The sequence below is a fragment of the Pongo pygmaeus genome, chromosome 19 (genome assembly GCF_028885625.2).
Source record: "Pongo pygmaeus isolate AG05252 chromosome 19, NHGRI_mPonPyg2-v2.0_pri, whole genome shotgun sequence".
Taxonomy (NCBI): Eukaryota; Metazoa; Chordata; class Mammalia; order Primates; family Hominidae; genus Pongo; species Pongo pygmaeus.
Genome location: NC_072392.2, coordinates 47,844,190 through 47,870,854, shown reverse-complemented (window position 1 = coordinate 47,870,854; position 26,665 = coordinate 47,844,190). Strand labels below are relative to the sequence as shown.

Here is a 26,665-nt window from a genome sequence, read left to right as displayed (position 1 = left end):
AACAAGCTAAAATCTGTTTTGAAGCCTGCAGGACATTAGGGGGAGATGTCCAATAGATAGAGATGCACGTCTGAAGCTAAGGAGGAGCACTGAGCTGGGGTGTAGGTTTGGAGGCCGTCAGCCTGTAGAGATGGTACTTTACTCATGAGAACAGATGCGAGGAGCCAGGGAGAGGCGGTAGGCGTGAGAAAAGCACAGTGAGATAAGGAGAGAACTCCTTGGGAGCACCACCATTAGATGTGGTTAGAGGATTTGGATTCCCAAGAAGATTGAGAAACAATGTTCAGATTTAAAAGGAAACAGGAGGCTGGGCACTGTGGCTCACGCCTGTAATCCCAGCACTTTGGGAGGCCAAGGCAGGCAGATCACCTGAGGTCAGAAGTTCGAGACCAGCTTGGCCAACATGGTGAAACCCCATCTCTACTAAAAATACAAAAATTAGCCAGGCGTGGTGGTGGGCGCCTGTAATCACAGCTACTTGGGAGGCTGAGGCAGGAGAATGGCCTGAACCTGGAGGCAGAGGTTGCGGTGAGCCGAGATTGCACCACTGCATTCCAGCCTGGGCGATAAGAGAGAGACTCCGTCTCAAAGAAAACCAAAAACCAAAAAACACCACATTGCAATACCACTACACACCCATGAGAATTGCTACTGTAAATCTCATACATTGCTGATGGAAGTGTGGGTTGGTTGAATCACTTTGAAAAACTGGCAATATCTACTAAAGCTGAAGATTTGTATATCCTATGGTCCTGCAGTCCAGCCCCTGGGTGTATATCCAACAGAATGCAAACAGATGTGCACTAAAGGACATGCAACTAGTGGAGCTATATGTATAAAATTGCCAGTATTTGCCAGTTGTCTATTTGCAAAAATGGCAATTTCACATGGTTAAACCTGATTACAAGAATGTTCATAGCAGCACTATTTGTATTAGCCAAAACCTGGAATATCTCAATGGCAGATTATTGCGTATATATTGAATAAACGTTTCACCCAGTAACATGAGTAAATCCCACAAACGTGATGTTGAATGAAAGAAGCCACACAGCTATATATAAAGTACAAAAACAAGCCGGGTGTGGTGGCTCACGCCTGTAATCCTAGCACTTTGGGAGGCCAAGGCAGGCAGATTGCCTGAGCTCAGGAGTTCAAGATCAGCCTGGGCAACATGGTGAAACCTGGACTCTACTAAAAATACAAAAAATTAGCCAGGTATGGTGGCAGGAGCCTGTAGTCCCAGCTACTCGGGAGGCTGAGGCACAAGAATTGCTTGAACCCAGGAGGTGGAGGTTGCAGTGAGCCGAGATTGAGATCGTGCCATTGCACTTCAGCCCAGGCAAAAAAGTGAGACTCTGTCTCCGGGAAAAAAAAAACAGACTAAACTAATCTATCATGATAAACATGAGATTACCTTTGGGACTAGTCACTAAAGAGAGAATGGGAATGTTTTGGGATGCTGGTTATCCTCTTTTTTTTAAAAGCTCTATATGCTAGTTAAACATGTGTGTGCACTTTGTAAAATTCATTAAGCTGCATACTTGTGATTTGTGCACTTTTCTGTATTTGTTATACTTCAGTAAAATATTACTTAAAAGTTTAATTCTTGGATGGGCATGTTGGTTCACGCCTGTAATCCTTACACTTTGGGAGGCTGAGGTGGGAAAATTGCTTGAGACCAGGAGTTTGAGACCAGCCTGGGCAACATAGTGAGACATCGTCTCTACAGAAAAATCTAAAAATAGCCAGGTGTGGGCTGGGCACGGTGGCTCACACCTGTAATCACAGCACTTTGGGAGACCAAGGCGGGTGGATGGTGAGGTCAGGAGATCGAGACCATCCTGGCTAACATGGTGAAACCACATCTCTATTAAAAATACAACAAATTAGCCAGGCGTGGTGGCAGGCGCCTGTAGTCCCAGCTACGCAGGAGGCTGAGTCAGGAGGCTGAGTCAGGAGAATGGCGTGGACCTGGGAGGCAGAGCTTTCAGTGAAACGAGATTGTGCCACTGTACTCCAGCCTGGGCGATAAGAGCGAGACTCCGTCTCAAAAAAAAAAAAAAAAAGAAAGAAAGCCAGGTGTGGTAGCACATGCCTGTAGTCCTACCTACTAGAGAGGCTGAGGTGAGAGGATACTTAAGCCCAGGATTTTTTTTTTTTTTTTGAGACGGAGTCTCCCTTTGTAGCCCAGGCTGGAGTGCAGTGGCGCAATCTCAGCTCACTGCAAGCTCCGCCTTCCGGGTTCACGCCATTCTCCTGTCTCAGCCTCTTGAGTAGCTGGGACTACAGGCACCAGCCACCACGCCCGGATAATTTTTTTTTGTATTTTTAGTAGAGACGGGGTTTCACCGTGTTAGCCAGGATGGTCTCGATCTCCTGACCTTGTGATCTGCCCCGCCTCAGCCTCCCAAAGTGCTGGGATTACAGGCGTGAGCCACCGCGCCCGGCCAAGCCCAGGATTTGAGGTTATAGTGAGCCATGACTATGCCACTGCACTCCAGCCTGGGCGACAGAGTGAGACCCTGTTTCCAAACATAAAAATTAGAAAAGTTGTCTGGGGCTTGGTGCAGTGGGTCATGCCTGTAATCCCAGCACTTTGGGGGGCCGTGGCAGGCGGATCATTTGAGGCCAGGGTTTGAGACCAACCTGGCCAACATGGCGAAACCTGGTCTCTACTAAAAATAAAAAATTACCCAGGCATGGTGGTGCTCGCCTGTAGTCCCAGCTACTCAGGAGGCTGAGGTGGGAGGATTGCTTGAGCCCGGGAGATGGAGGCTGTAGTGAGCCGAGACTGCGTCACTGCACTCCAGCCTGGGCAATGGAGCAAGATCCTATCTCAAAAAAATAAAATAAAAAATAAAAAAGTTGAAGTCTTCAAATTATTTTGAATTAGATTTGTATCATATAAGGTTTGAATATTTATTTAGTGACACAGTCTACTTTATTTAGTCCTCAAAGTCATTCATCACCTTATATACAGACTCCCGAGAAAAGGGCTGCTGATCCTTGAATAGATCATTCGGGGTAGGGAGCACGTGATGTATTTCTCTGACTGCTCCACCCCCAACTCTCAGGGATATTTTGTAAAGGAAAGATAATTGTCCTACTAATCTTCGTCTGGGAAAAGTTTTGGATTTTTTTCCTGCTTTTATGTTACATTTTATTATATTTTTTCAGTATTATACACAACTAAAATGATTAGGCAAATGATCAAAATAAAACACAGCACTCACAATTTGAGACCCAGAATCAGAAAACTTGGCTCATGCTCCAATATTGCTACATATTTCCTATGTATCTCAGTTTATTTCTATAAGAATAGTTTTCTCTTTTGCAAGACAAAATTCAAAGTACCCCTCTTACAAAGTTGTTATGGAAATAAAATGATGTAAAATAGAAAGTCTTATACAATGAGAGTTGTTTTTTTTTTTTTTGACACAGAGTCTCGCTCTGTCACCCAGGCAGGAGTGCAGTGATGCCATCTCAGCTCACTGCAACCTCTGCCTCCCAGGTTCAAGCGATTCTCCTGCCTCAGCCTCCCGAGTAGCTGGGACTACAGGCACCTGCCACAGTGCCCTGGCTAATTTTTGTATTTTTAGTAGAGAAGGGGTTTTACAATATTGGCCAGGCTGGTCTTGAACTCCTGACCTTGTGATCCACCCGCCTCAGCCTCCGAAAGTGCTGGGATTACAAGCATGAGCCACGGCACCCGGCCAAGAGATATTGTTAATTGGCAAATTGATTCTATATATTAAAATGAAGTGTGATTGGCCAGGTGCGGTGGTTTACACCCGTAATCCCAGTACTTTGGGAGGCTGAGGTGCGCGCATCACCTGAGGTCAGGAGTTCGAGACCAGCCTGGCCAACATGGTGAAACCCTGTCTCTACTAAAAATACAAAAATAAGCCAGGCATGGTGGTGCACTCCTGCAATTCTAGCTACTCAGGAGGCTGAGGCAGGAGAATTGCTTGAACCCGGGAGGCGGTGGTTGCAGTGAGCTGAGATCACACCATTGCACTCCAGCCTGGACCCCAGAGCGAGACTTTGTCTAAAAAAAAAAAAAAAGAAAAGTTGTGATTGTCTAAGAGGAAAATACCCAGATGCTTGGTAAGACAATCCCTTATATGATTTATTTTAGGTATAACTAAAGAAAATAGAACTTTTGGATTTTGGGTTTTTATTTTTATTTACTTATTTATTTTTAATAGAAACAGAGTTTTGCCAGGTTGCCCAGGCTGGTCTGGAACTCCTGGGATCAAGAGGTCCTCCCTCCCCAGTCTCCCAAAGTGTTGAGATTACAGGTATGAGCCACCATGCCCAGCCAAACTTTTGGATTTTTAAACCCAGTTTTAAAACTCAAGTTCCATAAAGGAGCACCCTAGTGTTCAAATCCAGTTTACAACAGGTGTCACTCTAACCCCTTCAATTATAGTTGTGCCTAAACCTCTATAACTAACTTCTCATTTAGTGTTGCAGGTAATTATGTAAAATGCAAATAATTATCTTGGGTCTATTTAGGACCTCTTTTCTGGCTCTTCGGTTTTCACAAATGGATACTTCATCTCTCTGGATCTCTATTGGGTCATTGCATTTTATTCAGAATGCAAACTCCTACAAACTCCTGGACTACCTGTGTAATGGGGGTCTCAATTCCACTCAGTTCACCACCATTTTAAAACATTGTTGCAAAATCCACATAACAAAAAATTCATAATTTTAGGGTTCAATTCAGTGACATTTAGTACCTTCACAATGTTGTGCAACTATCACCATTATCTAGTTCCAGACCTTTTTTCTTTTTTTTGAAACAAGGTCTCACTCAGTCGCCCAAGCTGGAGTACAGTGGTATGATCTCGGCTCCTAGCCTCCACCTCCTGGGTACAAGCGATTCTCCTGCTTCAGCCACTCGAGTAGCTGGGATTACAGGCGTGCGCTACCATGCCTTGCTAATTTTTGTGTTTTTAGTAGAGACGGGCTTTCACCACGTTGGCCAGGCTAGTCTCAAACTCCTGAGCTCAAGCGATCTGCCTGCCTCAGCCTCCCAAAGTGTTGGGATTACAGGCGTGAGCCACCACGCCCAGCCCTAGTTCCAGAACATTTTTAACACCCTAAAAGGAAACCTTGCCCATTAAACTGTCTCTTCCCAGTCCCTCTGCCCCCAAACCCACTCCCTCCAGCTCCTGGCAACCACTAATCTGCTTTCTGTCTCTATGGATTTGTCTGTTCTGGACATTTCATAAAACTGGATCAACCAAAATTTTTCAGGCCCAGCATTTGCTAGGCACCAAGGATACAAAGATGAATATGACAATCTGCTCTTAACCAAATCACTGCTGACTGGGACAAAACAAGTTAAAAAAAACAACCATAGTCCAACGTGATGATTATTGTAATGGAAATATGAACATTTTGGGAACATAGTTCAGGGGGATGAGGGTGAGCTGGAAGAAGTAAGATTTTTTTGAGGAGTCTCGCTTTGTTGTCCGGACTGGAATGCAGTGAAGTAATCTCAGCCCACTGCAACCTCCACCTCCCATGTTCAAGCGATTCTCATGCCTCAACCTCCCAAGTAGCTGGGACTACAGACACATGCCACCATGCCCAGCTAATTTTTCTATTCTTAGTAGAGACAGGGTCTTGCAATGTTGGCCAGGCTGGTCTCGAACTTCTGACCTCAGGTGATCAGCCCACTTCGGCCTCCCAAAGTGTTGGGATTACAGGCGTGAGCCACTGCACCTGGTCAAAAGTAAGACTTGAATTTAGGCATGGAGGCAGGAGTTTGCTCCACCAACCAATGGAGGCTGGGCTGGAGGATGTTGTAGAGGAGAGAGCTGGGGTAGGAGAAGGGGCAGCATGAGCGAGATACAATGGCATGGAGTTGGATAGCTCTGTGTTCAAAGGATGTGGACAGATCACACACCAAGCACATCCCAGGGCCTTTGCCCTGGTTGTTCCCTTCCCTTAGGACACTCCTCTCTCAAATTGCTGCTGGTTGGCCTGACCCCTTCCTGAAGATCTTTGCTTAAATGTTACCTGCTCAGAGAGGACTTCCTTGACCTCTCTATTGAAATAGCAACTTTCATTCCTCTCTATCCCCTCACTCTGTTTCTTTTTCTTTATAGCACGTATCACTCTTACACTATATTGTATATTTGTTTCTCTGTTCATTTCCTGTCTCCCTAACTTGAAGGTAAGCTCCACAAAGGCAGCTATTTCCCCAGCTACGTGGCCACATCTCAGCACCCATAACAGTATCTGGCACATAGTAGGTGCCCCATAAATAATGAATGAATGAGCAAACCCTGAGGCAGTACTGCAGTGGGGAGTCCCTTTGAGATCTGAGTGGTTCCAGTTGCTGAAGACAAGGTGATATTAAACACACAAATATGTTGGTCAACTCAATCACATTATTTACTCTGCATGGCTGCTTGTCAGCTGTTTCACTTGCCTTCAAAAGGAATTATTTCTTTCCTTCAAAATGGAAAACACTTTGTGATCCCAAGTCCTCTCACTTTATTATTATTTTTTACCGATCCTCATTTCTTTGTTTATTTAGCAAACATTTGTTGAATCCCTGCTATGTGGCATGCAGGTGCTAGGGATACAACAGAGAACACAACTGACCCTGTTCTCATGAAGCATAGAAGTGTGACAGACCAGTAAACCAGCAAGCAATTACAGTAGAGTAGTAGAGTGCAATGCTTGAAAATACAGTTTTTTGTTTTAGTCTGTTTTGTTTTTTGAGACAAAGTCTCACTATGTTGCCTAGGCTGGAGTGCAGTGGTGTGATCTCGGCTCACTGCAACCTCTGTCTCCTGGGTTCAAGCGATTCTCCTGCCTCAGCCTCCTGAGTAGCTGGGATTACAGGCACACGCCACCATGCCCAGCTAATTTTCTTTGTATCTCTTTTTTTTTTAGTGGAGACCGGGGTTCGCCATGTTGGCCAGGCTGATCTCAAACTCCTGGCCTCAGGTGATCTGCCTGCCTCAAACTTATGCATGTTATCCCAGCACTTTGGGAGGCTGAAGCAGGCAGATCACTTGAGGCCAGGAATTCGAGACCAGCCTGACCAACATGGTAAAACCTCATCTCTACTAAAAATACAAAAATTAGCTGGGCGTGGTGGCACATGCCTATAATCCCAGCTACTTGGGAGGCTGAGGCACAAGAATTGCTTGAACCTAGGAGGCAGAGGCTGCAGTGAACCAAGATCGCACCACTGCACTCCAGCCTGGGAGACAGACAGAGACTCTCTCCAAAAAAAAAAAAAAAAAAAAAAAAAGAAGCGTAATATTAGGTTGAACTTTATGGCATTGCTATTGCCATTTTTGTAAGTCAGTTTCATGTGGTTCAACCTAATATATTCGGGAAAAAAGTCCAAGGCAAACTTGAATTCAAATCCCAGCTTCAGTATGCATGATTCAGTATACAACATCTCAGTTGTGTAACCTTGGACAAATGTACTTACCCTCTCTCTGAGCCACAGTAGTCTCATCTATAAAATGGGCATAAACATAGTTTGTACCTCAGGGTTATGGCTAAGATTAAATGGAATAATGCATGTAAGGGGTCTGGCGCACTGCAATCCCAGAATAAATGGTGGCCATAATTGTGGGTGGTGGTTTTTTCTTTAGTTACTGTATTTTTCAAATTTCCTATAATATAGTTTTTTTGAATTCTAAAGCTAATAAACATAATTATTTAATTTTTTTGTTTGTTTTTGTTTTTGTTTTTTGAGATGGAGTCTCACTCTGTCACCTAGGCTGGAGTGCAGTGGCACAATCTTGGTTCACTGCCACCTCCAGCTCCTGGGTTCAAGAAATTCTCCTGCCTCAGCCTCCCGAGTAGCTGGGATTACAGGCACCCACCACCACGCCTGGCTGATATTCGTGTTTTTAGTAGAGACGGGGGTTTCACCATGTTGGCCATGCTGGTATTGAACTCCTAACCTCAGGTGATCTGCCCACCTCGGCTTCCCAAAGTGCTGGGATTACAGGCATGAACCACTGTGCCTAGCCAATTATTTAATTTTCAAAGGAATTGTGTTCTATTCCCTGAAGATCTTGAGTGCGGACCTTGAGGCTGTTACTGGGAATGTGGTTGAGGGCTTTCTTCCAGCCCTGCTGTGGCTTGGCTTGGCTGGACAAAGACAGTGACCTGAGAACAGGGCTAGATGTTTCTTCTTGGTGGGACCCTGGGAGCTTTATTTACAATGTACATTCTGTCCCACGGCCCAAATTGCTCCCTCACTCCAGCATCTGCTGTATTGACTGAGCCCTTTAGAGAGGCTGCTTTGACCCATCCTGTCCCTCAAACCCTGGGTCACTGTGCTCAGTGTCCACCTTGGTCATGACAGCCTTTGGCATGGTCCTTTTCACTTAGAAGTAGCTTCTGGGTCCTGAGCACAGAAGCTGAGCTCAATTTTCATAATGTCCAGTACCCAGGAGTGGGCTACAGAGTTTTGTTTTATTTTTGAGACAGAGTCTTGCTTTGTTGCCCAGGCTGGAGTGCAGTGGCACAATTGTGGCTCACTGCAACCGCTGCCTGCTGGACCCAAGCGATCGTTCCACCTCGGCCTCCTGAGTAGCTGGGACTACAGGCACATGCCACCACAGCCGGCTAATTTTGGTAATTTTTGTAGAGACAGGGTTTCACCGTGTTGCCCAGACCAGGGCTACAGTTTCTGTTTAGGATGATGCAAAAGTTTTGGAAATAAATAGTGGAGGAAATATAGGGTATAAACTTTCAATTATAAGAAGAATTCTGGGGATCTAAGGTGCAGTACGGATGCGGATGGATGTGTTCATTAATGCGATTGTGGGAATCATTACACAATGTGCACATATGTCAAATCATGTACACATTGAATATATACAATCTTTCTTTGTCAATTAAATATTTGTTAAAATAGTGGGGATAATTGCACAACATTGTGAATATAATTGAATGCAGTCGATGACATAGTATTGTACACTTAGAAATGATTAAGATGGGTGGGGCATGGTGGCTCATGCCTGTAATCACAAAGCTTTGGGAGACTAAGGCTAGAGGATTGTTTGAAGCCAGAAGTTGGAGTCCAGGTTGGGCAACAAAGCAAGCCTCTGTCTCTGTGAAAATAGAAAAATAAAAAAATTAGCTGGGTTTGGTGGTACGTTCCCATAGTCCCAGCTACTCAGGAGGCTGAAGCAGGAGGATCACTTGAGCCCAGGCATTCAAGGCTGCAGTGAGCTCTGATTGTACCGCTGCACTCAAGTCTGAGTGACAAAGTGACACCCTTGTCTCTAAAGAAAAAAATGGTTAAAACAGCAAATTTTGTGTTTAGATTTTATCACAATTTTTTAATTTATATTTTTTCTTTTTTTTTTTTGGTTTGTGTTTTTTGGAGCAAACTTATTAACTGAACCACAATTTAAATAAAAAAAGAAAAAAAAAAAGTCCAGAATGCACTAAAGGGAGGTTTCATGAAATCACCTGGGACTTTAGGCCCTGTTCCGCTTCTTATTTGGCTCCATGACCTTGGGTAACTTAAATCCTCTGAGGCTCAGCTTTCTCTTCTGCAAAGTGGCCTGATATGATGCCGCCCTCTGAGGGTGTCATGAAGCTAAAATATGATCAAATGTGTGTGACGCTCTTGTAAAAAAAACACTCAGTAATTGTTCATTAGCATTGTCCTACAACCACCACCACCAAAAAAAAAAAAGAAAGAAAGAAAGAAAAGAAAGCATTATAAACAAAATACCAGAGTACATTGTTTTGCTCTGAGGATGCCTGAAATGCCACATTAAGGCTGTTTGATGGGAACCTCCAGAAATAAGGAAGGGAAGAGGGGAAACTAAAGGAACCTCTCAATCTCTGGCTCCTCACTATGAATGAGATACTATATGTTCTCTTGGATTGGCTAATTTTTTTCTTTTTCTTTTTCTTTTTTCTTTTTTTTTTTTTGAGACGGAGTCTCGCTGTGTCGCCCAGACTGGAGTGTGGTGGCGCGATCTCGGCTTACTGTAAACTCCGCCTCCTGGGTTCATGCCATTCTCCTGCCTCAGCCTCCTGAGTAGGTGGGACTACAGTCGCCTGCCACCATGCCCGGCTATTTTTTTGTATTTTTAGTAGAGATGGACTTTCACTGTGTTATCCAGGATGGTCTCGATCTCTTGACCTCATGATCCGCCCGCCTCGGCCTCCCAAAGTGCTGGGATTACAGGCGTGAACCACCGCTCCCGGCTTTTTTTAAAATTTCTAAAATTCAACCAGAACCTACTTAGAACTGGGTTGGCTTTTGTGGGACCTGCAGGGAGGTGGCAGTGAGACCTAAGGTGTCAGAGGAGCAAAGGAGCACAGACTGGGGAAGGCTCGGGTGCCGAGGAAGCACCCCCAACATCACAATTTTGCCCCAGTATTGGGCAGAGGAGAAATGTCCTTAGCTTGTCTCCTCTTCTTCCTCTCTCCCTCTTTCCTCTGCCTTCATACCTTAAGTTGCCTTTCCCATCTTTCTCCTGGGAGATTTATTTCTGTCCCTTTTTTCATCTAAAGCAACGGAAATGAATCATCTTTCAGCCTGTTTAATAAACAGCCCCATGCCCCCTGACCCCAGCTGACTCTCTCACTGGATCCTCTGTGGCTTCTTCTGGGCTAGGCCTCACCCCCTCACAGGCAAGACGCCCTCATGGCTGGCTATTCTTGGTGATGTTCTTCACCCTCCCTTCCTGCTCAGTCCTGGCAGCTTGACCTCCTCCACCCCAGGGATGACGGGAATCACACACAGCATTCCAAGCGACAATTCCACAAGCTGACCATAGGGGCAGGGGAAGCAAGGAGGCCCCCATGTTTGGAGGGTTTCTTTGTGCCATTTCATTGACCCTATTAGTGAATCTTACACTCTCCATTTTACAGTTGAGGGTTCAGAGGCTCAGAGAAGTGAAGGAACTTGCCCAGAGACGAACAGCTGGGAAATGTGGAAATGAAGGAGTCAACGTTTAAAGCCTGAATTTCTGGATTCCTGAATTCATTCCATTACACCATATTGCTGTGCGTGTGTGTGCACGTGTGTGCTTGCGCCCGCATGTATGTTGAATGGGAGTGTGGGCAGGTCAGCTAGAACATCAGCTGCAATTCACCAGGATGGAAACCTGATTTTATCCTGAAGGTTAACACCTGTCTATCATATGCATATGGCTTAACGCATCTGTGTGCATTAAGGTATTAACCTGCAGAGAAGATGGCAAGTATGTACAGTATGTATTTCACCAGGAGGCCCATGAGTCATTGAAGATGATGTCAAGGAGTAACGAAGATGATGTCAAGCAGTAACAAAGATGGGGGAGAGGGAAAGAGGATTAATGAAATGCCCACATTTAAGACCACCTATACCCTGCCTTCACCTCACGGTGATGGAACTTCACAGGTTAAAGTGCCTGGCTGTGTCCACCTTGGTGAAACCACACTTTTCTGGTGAACAAAATCATGCAACTATTAGTTGGACTTCTAAAAATGTGCAGTTATCATTTATACGAGCAATATGGAATACAGACATAAAACTGCTGACGTCAAACTCCCTGGTGTGGACGTGTGTATGTGTCTGCGGTCAGAGAGTGGAATTGACACAAGTATATAAATAACCGTGATGCAAGGTAGATAGAAAGTGCTCAGGTCCAAAAGAAATGGACAGATACTACAACAGTATTCCTGGAGACCCAGAGGCTGGAAAGATTACTCCAGGCAGGGTATCACAGAGGGCTTCCTGAGGAGGTGACATTTGCATATAAATACGTCTCCAAATAGATGTAAGATCTTACATTAACAGAACGCTTTAACAGAAGTTAGATTCTGGTTAATTTTCCAAGAAGCGCTGAGATGCAGACATATGCCCTTGTTCCTCTTTCATAGACGTGGAAACTGAGACCCAGAGAGGTTGAATAGGTTGTCCACAGTCTCGTAGCCACCAAGTGACAGGCCACGATTTGATCTCAGGCCAGTGTGTTAGACTCCATTTCGCGTGCTCCTGTCCCTCCCCGCGCGTCGGCGGAGCTCGGGGCCGGACTGGACCGGCCGAGGGAGGGGCGGACAGTCCTGACGGGGCGGGGCGGGGCTGGCGGCCGCCCAGGCCTGGCTGAGGCGCCGCGGCCGGGTCCCTCTCCACCTGCCGGGCCGAGCGCACGGGCCATGGGCTGAGCCCCGCTGACCCCGCCGGGCCGGCCATGGGCGATCGCGAGCGCAACAAGAAGCGGCTGCTGGAGCTGCTGCGGGCGCCGGACACAGGCAACGCGCACTGCGCCGACTGCGGGGCGGCAGGTAAGGGCGCGGCGGCGCGGGCAGCGCGAGACCCCCGGCCGGACCACAGGCCCACCCGACTCCTCCCCTCGGCCCCACCGGGTCCCGCCCTCGGCCCCCGCTGGACCCAGAGGTGGCACCTGCGGGCCCGGACCCCTCCCACCCACACCGTGAACCTCTCACCCGAGCCCCGAGGGCCGTCTCCACACCCTGCCCCGGCCCCTCCGAGCCCAGGTTCTGCTCCCCTCGCGGGACCAGATGCGCAACTTCCCACGTGCTTGGACCCCGACACGAGAGCCGGCAGCCTGGAGCCCTTCCCGTCCCGCTCTCTTCCCTGGCCAGGCACCCGACCGCCCGAGTCCGGGCTCTCGATGTCTGCGCACCCAGGCGCACCCCACGCCCTCGGACTCAGACATCCCAGCCAGGGCTAGACGTCGGGCCCAGGCCGCCGACAGTCCTGTGCCCCCTGCCCGCTCCCAGACGCCCCCCGAAGGCCTCCCCAGCGCCCCACCTCGCGGACACCGAGGGCCCCCTAACTCAGCCTCCCCACCTGCAGCTCCGCGCCGAGCCCCGCGGTGCGCCCCCCGCGCCCTCCTCTCGGTTCCCTCTGAGTCCCTTCACTTCCACGTCGCGCAGCCTCAGGCTCTCTCCCCGGGCCCTGAACTGCCTCCAGGATCTTCACCCCGGTCGCCGCGCAGCGGCCGGTGGGCTAACCAGAAGGTGCCAGGCTGGCCGCTTAGTTCGCCTTAGGTGGGAGAAGGGGCGCCCCACCTGCCCCAGCGCCCGGAGCCCAGCCCTGGTTTCTTCATCGCGCTTTCCGCTCAGCTCCTCTCCTGCCTCATCCCCTGCAGATCCCGACTGGGCCTCTTACAAGCTGGGGATCTTCATCTGTCTCAACTGCTGCGGCGTCCACCGTAACTTCCCTGACATCAGCAGAGTTAAATCTGTGCGACTTGACTTCTGGGACGACAGTATTGTGGAGGTAGAAAGACATGCCGGTGGAGAGCCATGGAACTGCGGGACTGGAGTGGAGGCAGCGGGCAGGGGGCTCCCATTCTACAGAGGGGGAAACTGAGAACCAGAGAGGGGCAAGTCTAGCCAGAGGAAACACAGCTTATAAGATGGCAGCTTAGACAGAGGCCCAGAGTTCAAATTCTGGCTCTATCATTTGCTTACTTTTTTTTTTTTTTTTTTTGAGACGGAGTCTCGCTGTGTTGTCCAGGCTGGAGTGCAGTGGAGCAATCTTGGCTCACTGCAACCGCTGCCTTCCGGGTTCAAGTAATTCTCCTGCCTCAGCTTCTCAAGCAGCTGGGATTACAGGCGCCCGACACCACACCCGGCTAATTTTTTTGTATTTAGTAGAGACAGGGTTTCACCATGTTGGTCACGCTGGTCTTGGACTCTTGACCTCAGGAGATCCACCACCTCGGCCTCCCAAAGTGCTGGGATTACAGGCCTGAACCATCCTGAACCGCTCCTGGCCATCATTTGCTTACCTATAAGCTGGGAGGCCCTGAGCTAGGTACTTTGACCTAGCTGTGGACCCTCAGTTTCCACGTCTGTATTCAAGGGACACCACCACCATTTCTCTTTTTTTCTTTCTTCCTTTTTTTTTTTGAGACGGAGTTTCACTCTTGTCGCCCAGGCTGGAGTGCAACGGCCAATCTCGGCTCACTGCAACCTCTGCCTCTTGGGTTCAAGCAATTCTCCTGCCTCAGCCTCCTGAGTAGCTGGGATTACAGGCACCCACCACCATGCCCAGCTAATTTTTGTATTAATTTTTAGCAGAGACGGGGTTTTGCCATGTTGGTCAGGCTGAACTCCTGACCTTGGGTAATCCACCCAGCTCGGCCTCCCAAAGTGCTGGGATTACAGGCGTGAGCCACTGTGCCTGGCCACTACCACCAATTTCACAGCACTGCTGTGAAGATGATTGTAGGCTCAGTCCAGACACAAAGAAAGCAGTCAGTTAACAGTTGCTGTTGTATGGGTGTGGTGGCTCACACCTATAATCCCAGCACTTTGGGAGGCTGAGGCTGGTGGATTGCTTGAGCCCAGAAGTTCAAGAGCAGCCTGGGCAACATGGTGAAACCCCGTCTTTACAAAAAAATACAAAAGTTAGCTGGGTGTGATGGCATGTGCCTGTCGTCCCAGATACTTGGGGGGCTGGGGTGGGAAGATCACCTGAGCCTGTGAGAGTGCAGCTGCAATGAGCCGAGATTGCACCACTGCACTCCAGCCTGGGTGAGAGTGAGACCCTACCTCAAAAAAAAAAAAAGTTGCTGTTATCATTAGTGAAGTCTTGGACTGGGGGAAGGGAAATAACCTGATTTGTGGTCTAAAGTCCTCCTTTCCCCCTAGGCAGAAAGAGGACCAGTTTGCCCTCCTGCCCTCTGGGGGTAGAGGATACCCTCAGCCTGCATGGTAATTCCATTTTGGTCAGAAAACCTCCAGGGAGCAGGCAGTTCTGCACTGTGCGGGTTGGCTGAGGGTTTCCAGGACTATTGGGGAAGCAGGCTGACATTTACTGAATGCCCACTCTGTGCCAGGTACTGTGCTAGACAGCACTGGACTGGAGGCTTTAGTGTGACCTTACTAAGTGCTGGGTCTTGGGAGAGAACAATGAACAAGATAAGGTCCCTGGCCATACAGAGCTTACATTCTAGTGCGGGAGAAAGGCTGGAAACCAGTAAACCAGCACATAAACCTGAAGGATTTTATTTGCACCTTATAACTCCCATGTTATGTTTTCTTTCTTCTTTTTTTTTTGAGATGGAGTTTCACTCTCGTTGCCCAGGCTGGAGTGCAATGATGCGATCTTGGCTCACTGCAACCTCTGCCTCTGGGGTTCAAGTGATTCTTGTGCCTCAGCCTTCTGAGTAACTAGGATTACAGGCATGCACCACCATGCTTGGCTAATTTTGTATTTTTAGTAGAATTTTTACTAGAGACAGGGTTTCACCCTGTTGGTCAGGCTGGTCTCAAACTCCTGACCTTAGGTGATCCACCCGCCTCGGCCTCCCAAAGTGCTGGGATTACAGGCGTGAGCCACCGCACCCAGCATTTTTTTTTTTTTTTTTTGAGATGGAGTCTCACTCTGTCACCCAGCCTGGAGTGCAGTGAATGGCGCGATCTCGGCTCACTGCAACCTCCACCTCCTGGATTCAAGCGATTCTCCTGCCTCAGTCTCCTGAGTAGCTGGGATTACAGGCGCCCGCCACCATGCCCGGCTAATTTTTTGTATTTTTAGTAGAGATGGGGTTTCGCCATGTTGGCCAGGCTGGTCTTGAACACCTGACCTGAAGTAATCCACCGGCCTCAGCCTCCCAAAGTGCTGGGATTACAGGTGTGAGCCACAGCGCCCAACCCTCTGTTATATTTTCTTCTTCTTCTTCTTCCTCCTCCTCCTCCTCTTCTTCTTCCTTCTTCCTTCTTCTTCTTTTCTTTCTTTCTTTTTTTTTTTTTTTTTTGAGACGGAGTCTCACTCACTCTGTTGCCCAGGTTGGAGTGTAGTGGTGTGATCTTGGCTCACGGCAACCTCCTCCTCCTGGGTTCAAGCAATTCTTCTGCCTCAGCCTCCCGAGTAGCTAGGATTACAGGCGTGCACCACCACACCTGGCTAATTTATTTATTTATTTGAGACAGAGTCTCGCTCTATTGCCTAGGCTTGAGGGCAGTGACACAATCTCGGCTCACTGCAACCTCTGCCTCCCGGGTTCAAGCAATTATCCTGCCTCACCTTTCTGTGTCCCGGCTAATTTTTGTATTTTTTTAGTAGAGACAAGGTTTCACCATGTTGGTCAGGCTGGTCTCAAACTGCTGACCTCAAGTGATCCCCACCCTTGGCCTCCCACAGTGCTAAGATTACAGGTGTGAGCCACCCTGCCTGGCCATTTTCTTCATTTTTACAAGTGAGATTCCAAGGGTCACTCATCAAATAAATGGTAGTCAGGATTTGAATCCTGCTCTGTTGGGATCCAAAGCTGGCGACACAGCCTAGCGGCCCCTGCAGAGAAGAGGAGCAATGCTCCTCTCCTGCAAAGGAGATGCCCAAGCGATGTGAATGAAAAACCTGGTGTTTTTTCCCACTTCTGCCCTCACCCTAGCTATGCCACTGCTGTCAGGGCCACTTTTGGTGCATCAGGCTCTGGGTCTCTTGGGTGCCAAAGGGCCCTACTAATCATCTTGACCTATGCACTCCATGAGGCCAGCACCCACTTCTTCCATCCTCCAGGTACATTTATCTCCTGCAGACTTCCAGGGCTGCTAGGGGTCCTGGCCATCTGTGGAAGGCATGATAGGAAGAATATGAGCTTTGGAGTCAGGTCTGGGTTCAAATCCCAGTTCTCCACTTATAGCTGTGTTTCCTTGAACAAGTAACCTAACCCGTCTGAACCTCAGTTGACTCATCTGTAAAATGAGTACAGTGATATGAAAGTGGCTGAGAGGACCCAGTGAGCTGATGTGTGAGCACTGTGGAGTCCTGTGCACATATGAGGCATGGTTATATCTGCCCATGATTGTTACAGGCTGGGGCTTCCCAGCAGTATGGATGACCAAGCCCGGTGGGACATCTCCTTCTTGGAGGCAGTTTCTTCTGACTCAGCCTAAGTCAGTGGCCTCATAGTTTCATTTCACGTTTTTTCAAGTTCTAATATTACCTCAGGTTGCTGTTGTCTTGCAGTTTATGATCCACAATGGAAACCTCCGTGTGAAGGCCAAGTTCGAAGCCAGAGTCCCAGCTTTCTACTACATCCCCCAGGCCAACGACTGCCTGTGAGTGGGTAATTCTTTAGGGACTGGGTGAGGGGTCTGTCCTGGTTCCACCTCCTCCCCCTCTCCATCTTTGGTGCCTTCATCTGTGGTGGTCTCTTCTATGGGCCTGGTGTGCAGGTAGATCCAGGAAATCACTGGATACCATCACTGAGAGCATGGGAAGACTGGTATAAGCCTCTTTCTGCCTCTGTTACTTGGGCGTGTCTCTTCCTTTCTCTGGGCCTCAGTTTCCACAGCTCTTCAATGGAGGATTTTTCTCTATGATCTCTGCCTGTGACATTCTTGTAGCTTACAGATGGTGGCTAACTTGATAAGAGGGGGTAAACAGTAGTATCTTACTAGACCAAGTGTGTTTCAGCTACTTCCTTTAGAGAAATATGTCTAGGGCTGGCCAGGCACGGTGGCTCAGGCCTGTAATCCGAGCACTTTGGGAAGCCGAAGTGGGCAGATCACGAGGTCAGGGGATCGAGATCATTCTGGTTAACACGGTGAAACCCTGTCTCTACTAAAAATACAAAAAAAATTTAGCTGGGCGTGGTGGTGGGCACCTGGAGTCCCAGCTACTTGGGAGGCTGAGGCAGGAGAATGGCGTGAACCCAGGAGGCGGAGCTTGCAGTGAGCCAAGATGGCGCCACTGCATTCCAGTCTGGGCAACACAGCGAGACTCTGTCTCAAAAAAAAAAGACAAATATGTCTAGGGCTCTGCCACCTAAGCTCGGGCTGGCTCTAAACAACTTGCCTGAGCTGCAGATCCCTAAATAATAACCATAAAAATAAGAATAACAGCCAGGCACAATGGCCAGTGCCTGTAATCCTAGCACTTTGGGAGGCTGAGGTGGGAGGATCACTTGAAGATAGGAGTTCAATGCCAGCCTGAGCAACATAGCAAGACCCTGTCTCTACAAAAAATAAAATCAAATAAACTTAGCCAGGGCATAGTGGCACGTGCCTGTAGTCTGAGCTACTAGGAAGACTGAAGTGGGTGGATTGCTTGAGCCCAGATTTCAGTGAACTAGGATCACATGTGTCACTGCACTCTAGTATGAGTGACAGAGTGAGACCTAGCATTAAGTTAGCGCGTGCAGCGCACCAGCATGGCACATGTATACATATGTAACTAACCTGCACATTGCGCACATGTACCATAAAACCTAAAGTATAATAATAATAAATAAATAAATAAATAAATACAAGAAAAAAAAAGAAAAAAAAAAGTAGCTACTGGCTGGATGCGGTGGCTCATGCCTGTAGTCCCAGCTACTCAGGAGGCTAAGGCACGAGAATTGTTTGAACCCGGAGGCGGAGGGTGCATTGAGCCAAGATCACGCCACTGCACTCCAGCCTGGGCAACAGAACAAGACTGTCTCAAAAAAAAAAAAAAAAAAGGCCGGATGCGGTGGCTCACGCCTGTAATCCTAGCAATTTGGGAGGCCGAGGCGGGCAGATCACTTGAGGCCAGGAGTTCAAGACCAGCCCGGCCAACATAGTGAAACCCCGTCTCTACTAAAAATAAAAAAATTAGCTGGGCATGGTGGCACGTGCCTGTAGTCCCAGCTACTCAAGAGGCTGAGGGAGGAGAATCGCTTGAACCCAAGAGGTGGAGGTTGCAGTGAGCAGAGATCGCACCACTGCACTCCAGCTTGGGCAACAGAGTGAGACTTTGTCTCAAAAATAAAAGTAGCTACTGATATTATTGAACTTTGCTTAAGTACTAGGCCCTGTGCAAAATGCTTATGTGCATGTATTTGTTTAATTCTTTCAACAATCCTACAAGTACTGCTATTATCCCTATGCTATAGATGAAAAAACCTGAGGTTTGTGGAGGCAAAACTGGTCTAGCCTGTCTGACACCAGGGCCAGGGTGACTGTATCATGGCATTGGGATAATTTAATATAAGAGGGGGGCTTTGAAGCAGCAGGAGGGTTCAGGTCCCCTGGAGGTGAGGGTTAGTGTGGCACTGGTACCTAGTGGCCCTGGACCTCTGCAGATCTGACTGCCTGAGCCTGCGACTCCTTCCCAGGGACTTAGACTCGCCACCAGGGCTGCTAGACAGTGCCTTGTGTAAATGGGGAGAAGGAATCCCTTTAGGCTGACCCAGCCTCATAGCGGGTATGTCTGGCAAACAGAAAGCAGCTGCATTTCAGCTGCCGAGCCTCAGCAAGGTGCTTTTGGGCAGTACACGGACTATATAACCATACCTAGTGGTCTTGTAATTTCTCAGTGCTTAGACAATTAAGAGCTAGTAGTGTACTCTGGAGTGGCTGGGGAAGCACAGCTTTCTACTTGGAAGACCTCAGTTTTGTTTCCCAGCTCTACTGTGACCTAGCTGTGAGGACGTGGGCAAGTCAGCAAATCTCTCTGTCAACATCCTCATCTCTGAAATGTAGACAATGATGCCTGCATCATAGCATAGTTGTAGAGATTACATGAGATAACTTACATAGAACCTTTCAAATGCCACCCGACACACTGGTTTGAATCCATTTCACTGTGTCTGCTTCAGAATGCTACCTGTCCATGGCCAGCTGTGGAGTGTGCTGGCTCAACTTGAGAGGGCCTGTCTCATCCTGGCTCGCTGCTGCCACTCTGCCCTTTGCTCCAAGCGCTCAGTAAACACGTGCTCTGTGCTAGGCTTCCTGCCGGCACTACACAGACATTACTCACCATGACTCCAGCAGCAGTCCTGCACTTTAACCCTTTTTATCTGAGTACTAATGGCCACTTCAGGACCAAGATGGGTGGCCCTTGGTCTCCATTCCTTCTTCCTGCTCTGATCTTGTGTCCCAGGGTTTCCACCCTCATGGTGGGCCAGGTGATTCTCCTCAATGATCTGTGGGCTGTGCACTAGGAATGACTCTCTCTCCCTTTTTTCTTTCTTTCCTTTTTAAATATAGAGACAAGGTTTCACTCTGTTGCCCAGGCTAGAGTTCAGTGGCACAATCATGGCTCACTGCAGCCCCAAACTCCTAGGCTCAAGTGATCCTCCCACCTCAGCCTCCCAAGTAACTGGGACTACAGGTCCATGCCACCATGCCTGGTTAATTTTTGTATTTTTGTTTGTTTTTATTTTTGTAGAGATGAGGTTTCGTCATGTTGCCCAGGCTGGTCTCAAACTCCTGAGCTGAGCTCAAGCCATCTGCCTGCCTTGGCCTCCCAAAGTGCTGGGATTACAGGCATGAGTTACCATGCCCAGCCTGGACTCTTGATTGTAAGTGACAGAAACCTTATTTATTTATTTATTTATTTATTTATTTATTTATTTATTTATTTATTTTTGAGACAGAATCTTGCTCTTTCACCCAGGCTGGAGTGCAGTGGCACAATCTCAGCTGACTGCAACCTCCACCGCCTGGGTTCAAGCGATTCTTCTGTTTCAGCTTCCCAAGTAGCTGGGATTACAGGCACGTGCCACCATGCCCAGCTAATTTTTGTATTTTTGGTAGAGCCGGGGTTTTGCTATGTTGGCCAGGCTGGTCTTGAACTCCTGACCTCAAGTGATCTGCCTGCCTTGGCCTCCCAAAGTGCTAGGATTACAAGTGTGAGCCACTGCGCCTGGCCAGAAACCCAGTTTAAACCAGCATAAAAAAAAGAGGATTTTATGGGTTCTGGGGATCAGACTACCAGAAGGACAGTGGTGGAGCTGGCCTCAGGAAGGACCAAGCCAGGAGCTCAAACACCATCAGGTCTCTCACACTCTCTCTGGCTCTCTTTCCTCTTTCTCTCAGCCAGGCTTCCTTCACACAGCTGGCAGCAAGGCCACAAGCAGGTGCCAGGCTATACCTTCCAGCATGACTCAGGAGAAAGCTCCATCAATCTCTCCTTCACTTTTGACCCTCTCGGTCCACACAGCCCAGAGCAGCAAAGAGCTCTGAATGACCAGGTGGGGCCAGATGCCCAGCTCTAGGTCATTCCTGTGGCTATGGGGTAAGGTCATATATACCTTGGAACACTTCCCTGGAAAAGGTGAGCAGGAACCAAACAATTAAAATAACTCCACTCTCGGCTGCATGGTTTTTCTGCAGGACTCATGGATGACAATCTCTGATTGAGATCACATTAAGCACCTACTATGTGCTGAGTAGATGCTAGGCCCTTTATATACATTTAAACCTCTCAACAACCCTGAGGGCTAAGTGAGTATAACAATAGCGGTCTATTCCCCAAATTCAGAGGAGCTGGGTAACTTGCTCATGGTCACACAGTGGATAAATGATACAGTGAGACCAGGTCCCAGGTGGTCAGATCCTAAGACGACTGCTCTGTCCAGTGTAGCCTGCCCAGACTTCATGGGCAGATACAGGAAGAGGCTCCCGGACTCTCCTGCCTAAGCTCATGAACACACAGTGGGAGCAGGCGGTGTAGATGGTCCAGGGGAGCCAGTATCTGTCTCATTGACCTAGAGAGCTGATACTGGGATTGGAACAACTCAGTGGTTCTCATATAGCCCACTGGGAGAAATATTTCCCCCAGAGGACATTTGGCAATGCCTGAAGACATTTTTGGGTGCCACAACTAGGGAGGGGGTGCTACTGGCATCTAATGGGTAGAGGCCAGAAATGCTGCTAAACATTCTGTGGAGCATGGGACAACCCATAAGACAACACAACAAGAAATTATCCAACCCCGAATGTTAACAGTACTGAGGCTGAGGAATCCTAGGTAGCTAGAGCAGGCAGTGAGGCACTGCTGTGATGTTCCCACCCTCAACTGCAGGGTCTTGGAAAAGAATGCATCAGTCCAGGCATGGTAGTAATCCCAGCACTTTGGGAGGCTGAGGCAGGAGGATCGCTTGAGCCCTGGAGTTCAAGACCAGCTTAGGCAACATAGGGAGACCCCCATCTCTATAAAAATTTAAAAATTAGCCGGGTGTGGTGGTGCCTGCCTGTGATCCCAGCTACTTAAGAGGCTGAGGTGGGAGGATCGCCTGGGCCTAGGAGGTCTAGGCTACAGTGAGCCATGATCACACCAGCCTGGACAACAGAGTGAGACCCTGTCTCAAAAAAAAAAAAAAAAAGAGAATGCATCAAACGCAGCTGACCTCAGGCTCTCTCTTTTTAGGGTCTTAAAGGAACAATGGATTCGAGCTAAGTATGAGAGACGGGAATTTATGGCTGATGGGGAAACCATCTCGCTCCCAGGTAAAGTTATTTCCATCACCTTTTGAAATCTATGTTTTAATGAGCCCTAGAAAAACCAAGTGCCTACATATTAGGAGCAAGATCCATCCAAGAGATGCCTGCTGTTCTCACTCTGGCCACAGAGGCCAAGGTGTGGGTTCTTCTGACTTTGAAATAACAACACATCAGCTGGTGGGGCTTTATGCTCTAAGCAGCAGAGAAGCATATTTGTCTCAGGTCTTTGCAGGGTCACAAGTGTGTACAGACTGTTTTTTTTTTTTTTTTTTGAGACAGGGTCTTACTCTGTTGTCCAGCCTGGAGTGTAGCGGCATTATCACAGCTCATTGCAGCTTCAATCTCCCGGGTTCACATGATCCTCCCACCTCAGCCTCCCAACTAGCTGGGACTACAGGCACATGCCACCATACCTGGTTAATTTTTGTGGGTTTTATTTTTATTTTTTTTTATTTTTTGTAGAGATGGGGTTTTACCATGTTGCCCAGGCTGGTCTTGAACTCCTGAACTCAAGTGATCCTCTCGCTTTGGCCTCCCAAAGTGCTGAGATTACAGGCGTGAGCCACTGTGCCCAGCCAAACTCTTTTTCTTTTTCTTCTTTTTTTTTTTTTTGAGACGGAGTCTTGCTCTTGTTGCCCAGGGTGGAGTGCAGTAGCATGATCTCAGCTCACTGCAGCCTCTGCCCCCAGGTTCAAGCAATTCTCCTGCCTCAGCCTCCTGAGTAGCTGGGATTACAGCATCATGCTTGGCTAATTTTTGTATTTTTAGTACAGACGGGGTTTTACCATGTTGGCCAGGCTGGTCTCGAACTCCTGACCTCATGATCTGCCCACCTCAGCCTCCCAAAGTTCTGGGACTACAGGCTTGAGCCACCGCGCCCAGTGTCAAACACTTAATGTAAATTGCAGAAAGACTCCTCCACTGGACAGACTAATTAGGAAAAGATATCCCTGCTCCTGGTGAACTTTATTCCTGGTGCAGCTCAAGGCTTGGTGAGGAGCATGGGCTTAAATTCAGCCTCCCTTTCGACCACTGTGCAGGGTACAACCTCTTCTGTGGCCCTGGACCTGTGGCAGTTTCACCCCCATGGTCCTGAGTCCAAGCTGACTCTGACCCAGACAGTAAAGTATACAAAATCATTCTTAGAGGGCCAGAGGCAGTGCTCAGCTCTCCTGGCTACCAGGACCACAAATTATTCTATTTATTTATGTATTTATTTATTGAGTCAGGGTCTCACTCTATTACCCAGGCTGGAGTGCAGTGGCGTGATCTCGGCTCACTGCAACTTCCACATCCCAGGTTCAAGTGATTCTCATGCCTCCGTCTCCCGAGTAGCTGGGATTACAGGCATGCACAACCACATCTGGCTAATTTTTATATTTTTAGGAGAGTCAGGGTTTTGCCATGTTGGCCAGGCTGATCTCAAACTCCTGACTTCAAGTGATCTTTCTGCCTTGGCCTCCCAAGGTGTCAAGATTACAGGTGTGAGCCATTGCACCCAGCCCATAAATTATTCTTCAAACCAGCAGATGCCTGGAGGGAGTCTCACTGTGTCGCCCAGGCTGGAGTGCAGTGGCACAATCTCGGCTCGCTGCAACCTCCCCTTCCTGGGTTCAAGTGATTCTCCTGTCTCAGCCTCCTGAGTAGCTGGCATTACAGGCACGCGCCACCGTGCCCAGCTAATTTTTGTATTTTTAGTAGAGACGGGGTTTCACCATGTTGGTCAGGCTGGTCTTGAACTCCCGACCTCGTGATCTGCCTGCCTCGGCCTCCCAAAGTGCTGGGATTACAGGCGTGAGCCACCGTGCCCAGCCTTATTTCTAAAGTTTCATTAGGTTGATGTCAGCATGAGGTTGGGCAGGACCATAGGTATTTAGTATGTATTTAAGTGTCTTTCAGAATCAGTCCAGTTTCTCAGGACTTTGCCTTCTTAAGGGTCTTCTTATGAGACAGCCTGATACACAGAAAGTCAAGGAAGAAAGGTTTTAGGCAGTGGGAAGTGCCCCTGAAGTGAGAAGACATCAAAAAGTTGGCCCCAGATGGGATCCTTGTGTCCTGCAGCTGAAATAGGGAAGTCTGAGTGGAGATATTGTGGCAGCAGATGGAAGGCTTATTCCACCCTTGAGAACCTCAGAGGTTCCTGAGCTGCTTGTGATCTTAAGGTCACATGTGTTCACGCTTTGTCATCCTTGCTGCTTAAGGTAACCGAGAAGGATTCCTGTGGAAGCGAGGAAGGGACAACTCACAGTTTCTGAGAAGGAGGTTTGTACTTCTGGCAAGAGAAGGCCTCCTGAAGTACTTCACAAAGGAACAGGTAAGATGCCAGACCAATGAGAGCAGGTCCCTTCCTGAGCACTCTCACCCGACTAAGATCTACATTCTAATCAGTGGTGCCTTTTCTTGTAGATAATCTCAGCCCCTGAGAGTCAGGCACAACATTTGGCTACTTTTCCTTGGCTATACAGTAAATCCAGTCCACCAAAAATCATACTTTCTGTCCACCTAGAATCAGCTTAGATAGGTCCATGTTTAAGCCTTTGATGACCACTTGGTTTTGCTTCATTTATTCATTCACTTAAGAAATATTTATTGAGTACCTACTGTGTGCTAGACATTATTCTAGGCACTGAGGATACAGCAGGGAACTAAACAAAACTCTTGTTCTCAGGGAGCTTTCAGTCTAGTGAAAGGAAAGAGCTCCGTAATCAAAATATCAATATATAATATACCAGAAGGCAGTAGTTTTATAAAGTAAAATAGAAGTGGCTGCGCACAGTAGCTCACACCTGTAATCCCAGCACTTTAGTAAGAGATTGAGGCAGGGGGTTCAGAAGTTTGAGATCAGCCTGGGCAACATGGTGAAGCCCCATCTCTACAAAAAATACAAAAATTAGCTGGGTCAAGCACATACACCTTTGTATGGTGGCACATGCCTGTAGTCCCAGCTACTAGGATGTCTGAGGTGGGAGAACTGCTTGAGCATGGGAGGTCGAGGCTGCATTGAGCCGAGATTGTGCCACTGTACTCTAGCATGGGTGACAGAGTGAGACCCTGTCTCAAAAAACAAAACAAAACAAACAAAAAAAAACCGGGCACGGTGGTTCATGCCTGTAATCCCAGCACTTTGGGAGGCTGGGGCAGGTGGATCACTTGAGGTCGGGAGTTTGAGACCAGCCTGACCAACATGGAGAAACCCCATCTCTACTAAAAAATATAAAATTAGCTGGGCGTGGTGGCGCATGCCTGTAATCCCAGCTACTCGGGAGACTGAGGCAGGAGTATCACTTGAACCTGGGAGGCGGAGGTTGCAGTGAGCTGAGATCGTGCCATTGCACTCCAGCCTGGGCAACAAGAGTGAAACTCCGTCTCAAGAAAAGAAGAAGTAAAATAGCAGAGAGTGAGAAGATAGAGAACAATGAGAGTGTGTTAGGGAGTCAGGGAGTGCTGCTGCAGAGTGGTCAGGGAAGGCCTCTCTGGTGACATTTGAGCAGATAACTGAACAAATGTGAGCACTGAGTTACATGGCTATGTGGGGGAAGAGTGGAAGAAAGGGGAGGAACAGTATGTGCAGAAGCTTTGAGCACAGGTATGGTCAAACACATACACCTTTGTACCGATTTGAGAAAGATGATCCCTGTAAGAGGGTGCAGCCCCTGGGCCCCAGTCTCGAAAATCAGAAGCCTGGTTTGCAGTTACCAGTCAGCTAGGAGCTTTTCATGCAGTGCACAAACTACTTAACCATAAGCTGCAACCCCGGCCCTGAGCTAGAAGTGTGTTTGGTGGGTATAGGGCATCAAGGAGGGCAGAGCGACTTGTGCAGAGTGAGCAAGGAAAAGTGTGGAGGGAGATGAAGTCACATGGTGGAGGGCCTTGTAGGTCATAGAAGGACTTGGGATTTCTTTTGGTAACAGTTTATTGAGATACAATTCACATACCATACAATTCACCCATTTAAAGTATGCAGTCAATTGGCTTTCAGTGTATTCACAGAGTGGTACAACTATCACCACAATTCAGTTTAAAACTTTAAACACCTTATCCCTTAGCTGTAATCCCCCACCCCACCCCACCACTAGCCGTAGGCAACCAAAAACTTACTTTCTGTCTCTATAGATTTGCCTAATCTGGTTATTTTTATTTTATTGTATTTTTTTTTTAGAGACAGCGTCTTCCTCTGTTGGCCAGGCTGGAGTGCAGTGGTGCAATCATAGCTCACTGCAACCTTAAATTACTGGCCTCAAGCGCTCCTCCTGCTCCAGTCTCTCAAAGCACTGGGATTGCAGATGCATACCACTCCACCCAGCTAATTTTTATTTACTTATTTATTTTTGTAGAGATAGGGTTTTGCTTTGTTGCCTACGCTGTTCTCAAACTCCTGGCTTCAAGTGATCCTCTGCCTCAGCCTCCCAAAGTACTAGGATTATAGACGTGAGCCACTACGCCAGGCCGTATCTGTCTTTTATAATAGCCATCTTCATGGGTATGAAGT

At 48.0% G+C, this 26,665-nt stretch overlaps 1 protein-coding gene across 5 annotated transcripts in view; it reads left to right on the top strand.

Annotated features, from left to right (window-relative positions):
* Positions 1 to 12,118: 12,118 nt before the first annotated feature.
* ADAP2 (ArfGAP with dual PH domains 2) overlaps positions 12,119 to 26,665 on the top strand; it is a 37,311-nt gene continuing 22,764 nt past the window's right edge. For all 5 annotated transcript variants that reach the window (XM_054459948.2, XM_054459947.2, XM_054459945.2 and 2 more), the window contains exons 1-5: positions 12,119 to 12,288; positions 13,119 to 13,249; positions 16,952 to 17,043; positions 22,103 to 22,182; positions 24,378 to 24,490. In XM_054459948.2, coding sequence (XP_054315923.1) covers positions 12,195 to 12,288; positions 13,119 to 13,249; positions 16,952 to 17,043; positions 22,103 to 22,182; positions 24,378 to 24,490 — 510 coding nt within the window. In that variant the 5' untranslated portion in view covers positions 12,119 to 12,194. The remainder of the gene's footprint in view (positions 12,289 to 13,118; positions 13,250 to 16,951; positions 17,044 to 22,102; positions 22,183 to 24,377; positions 24,491 to 26,665) is intronic.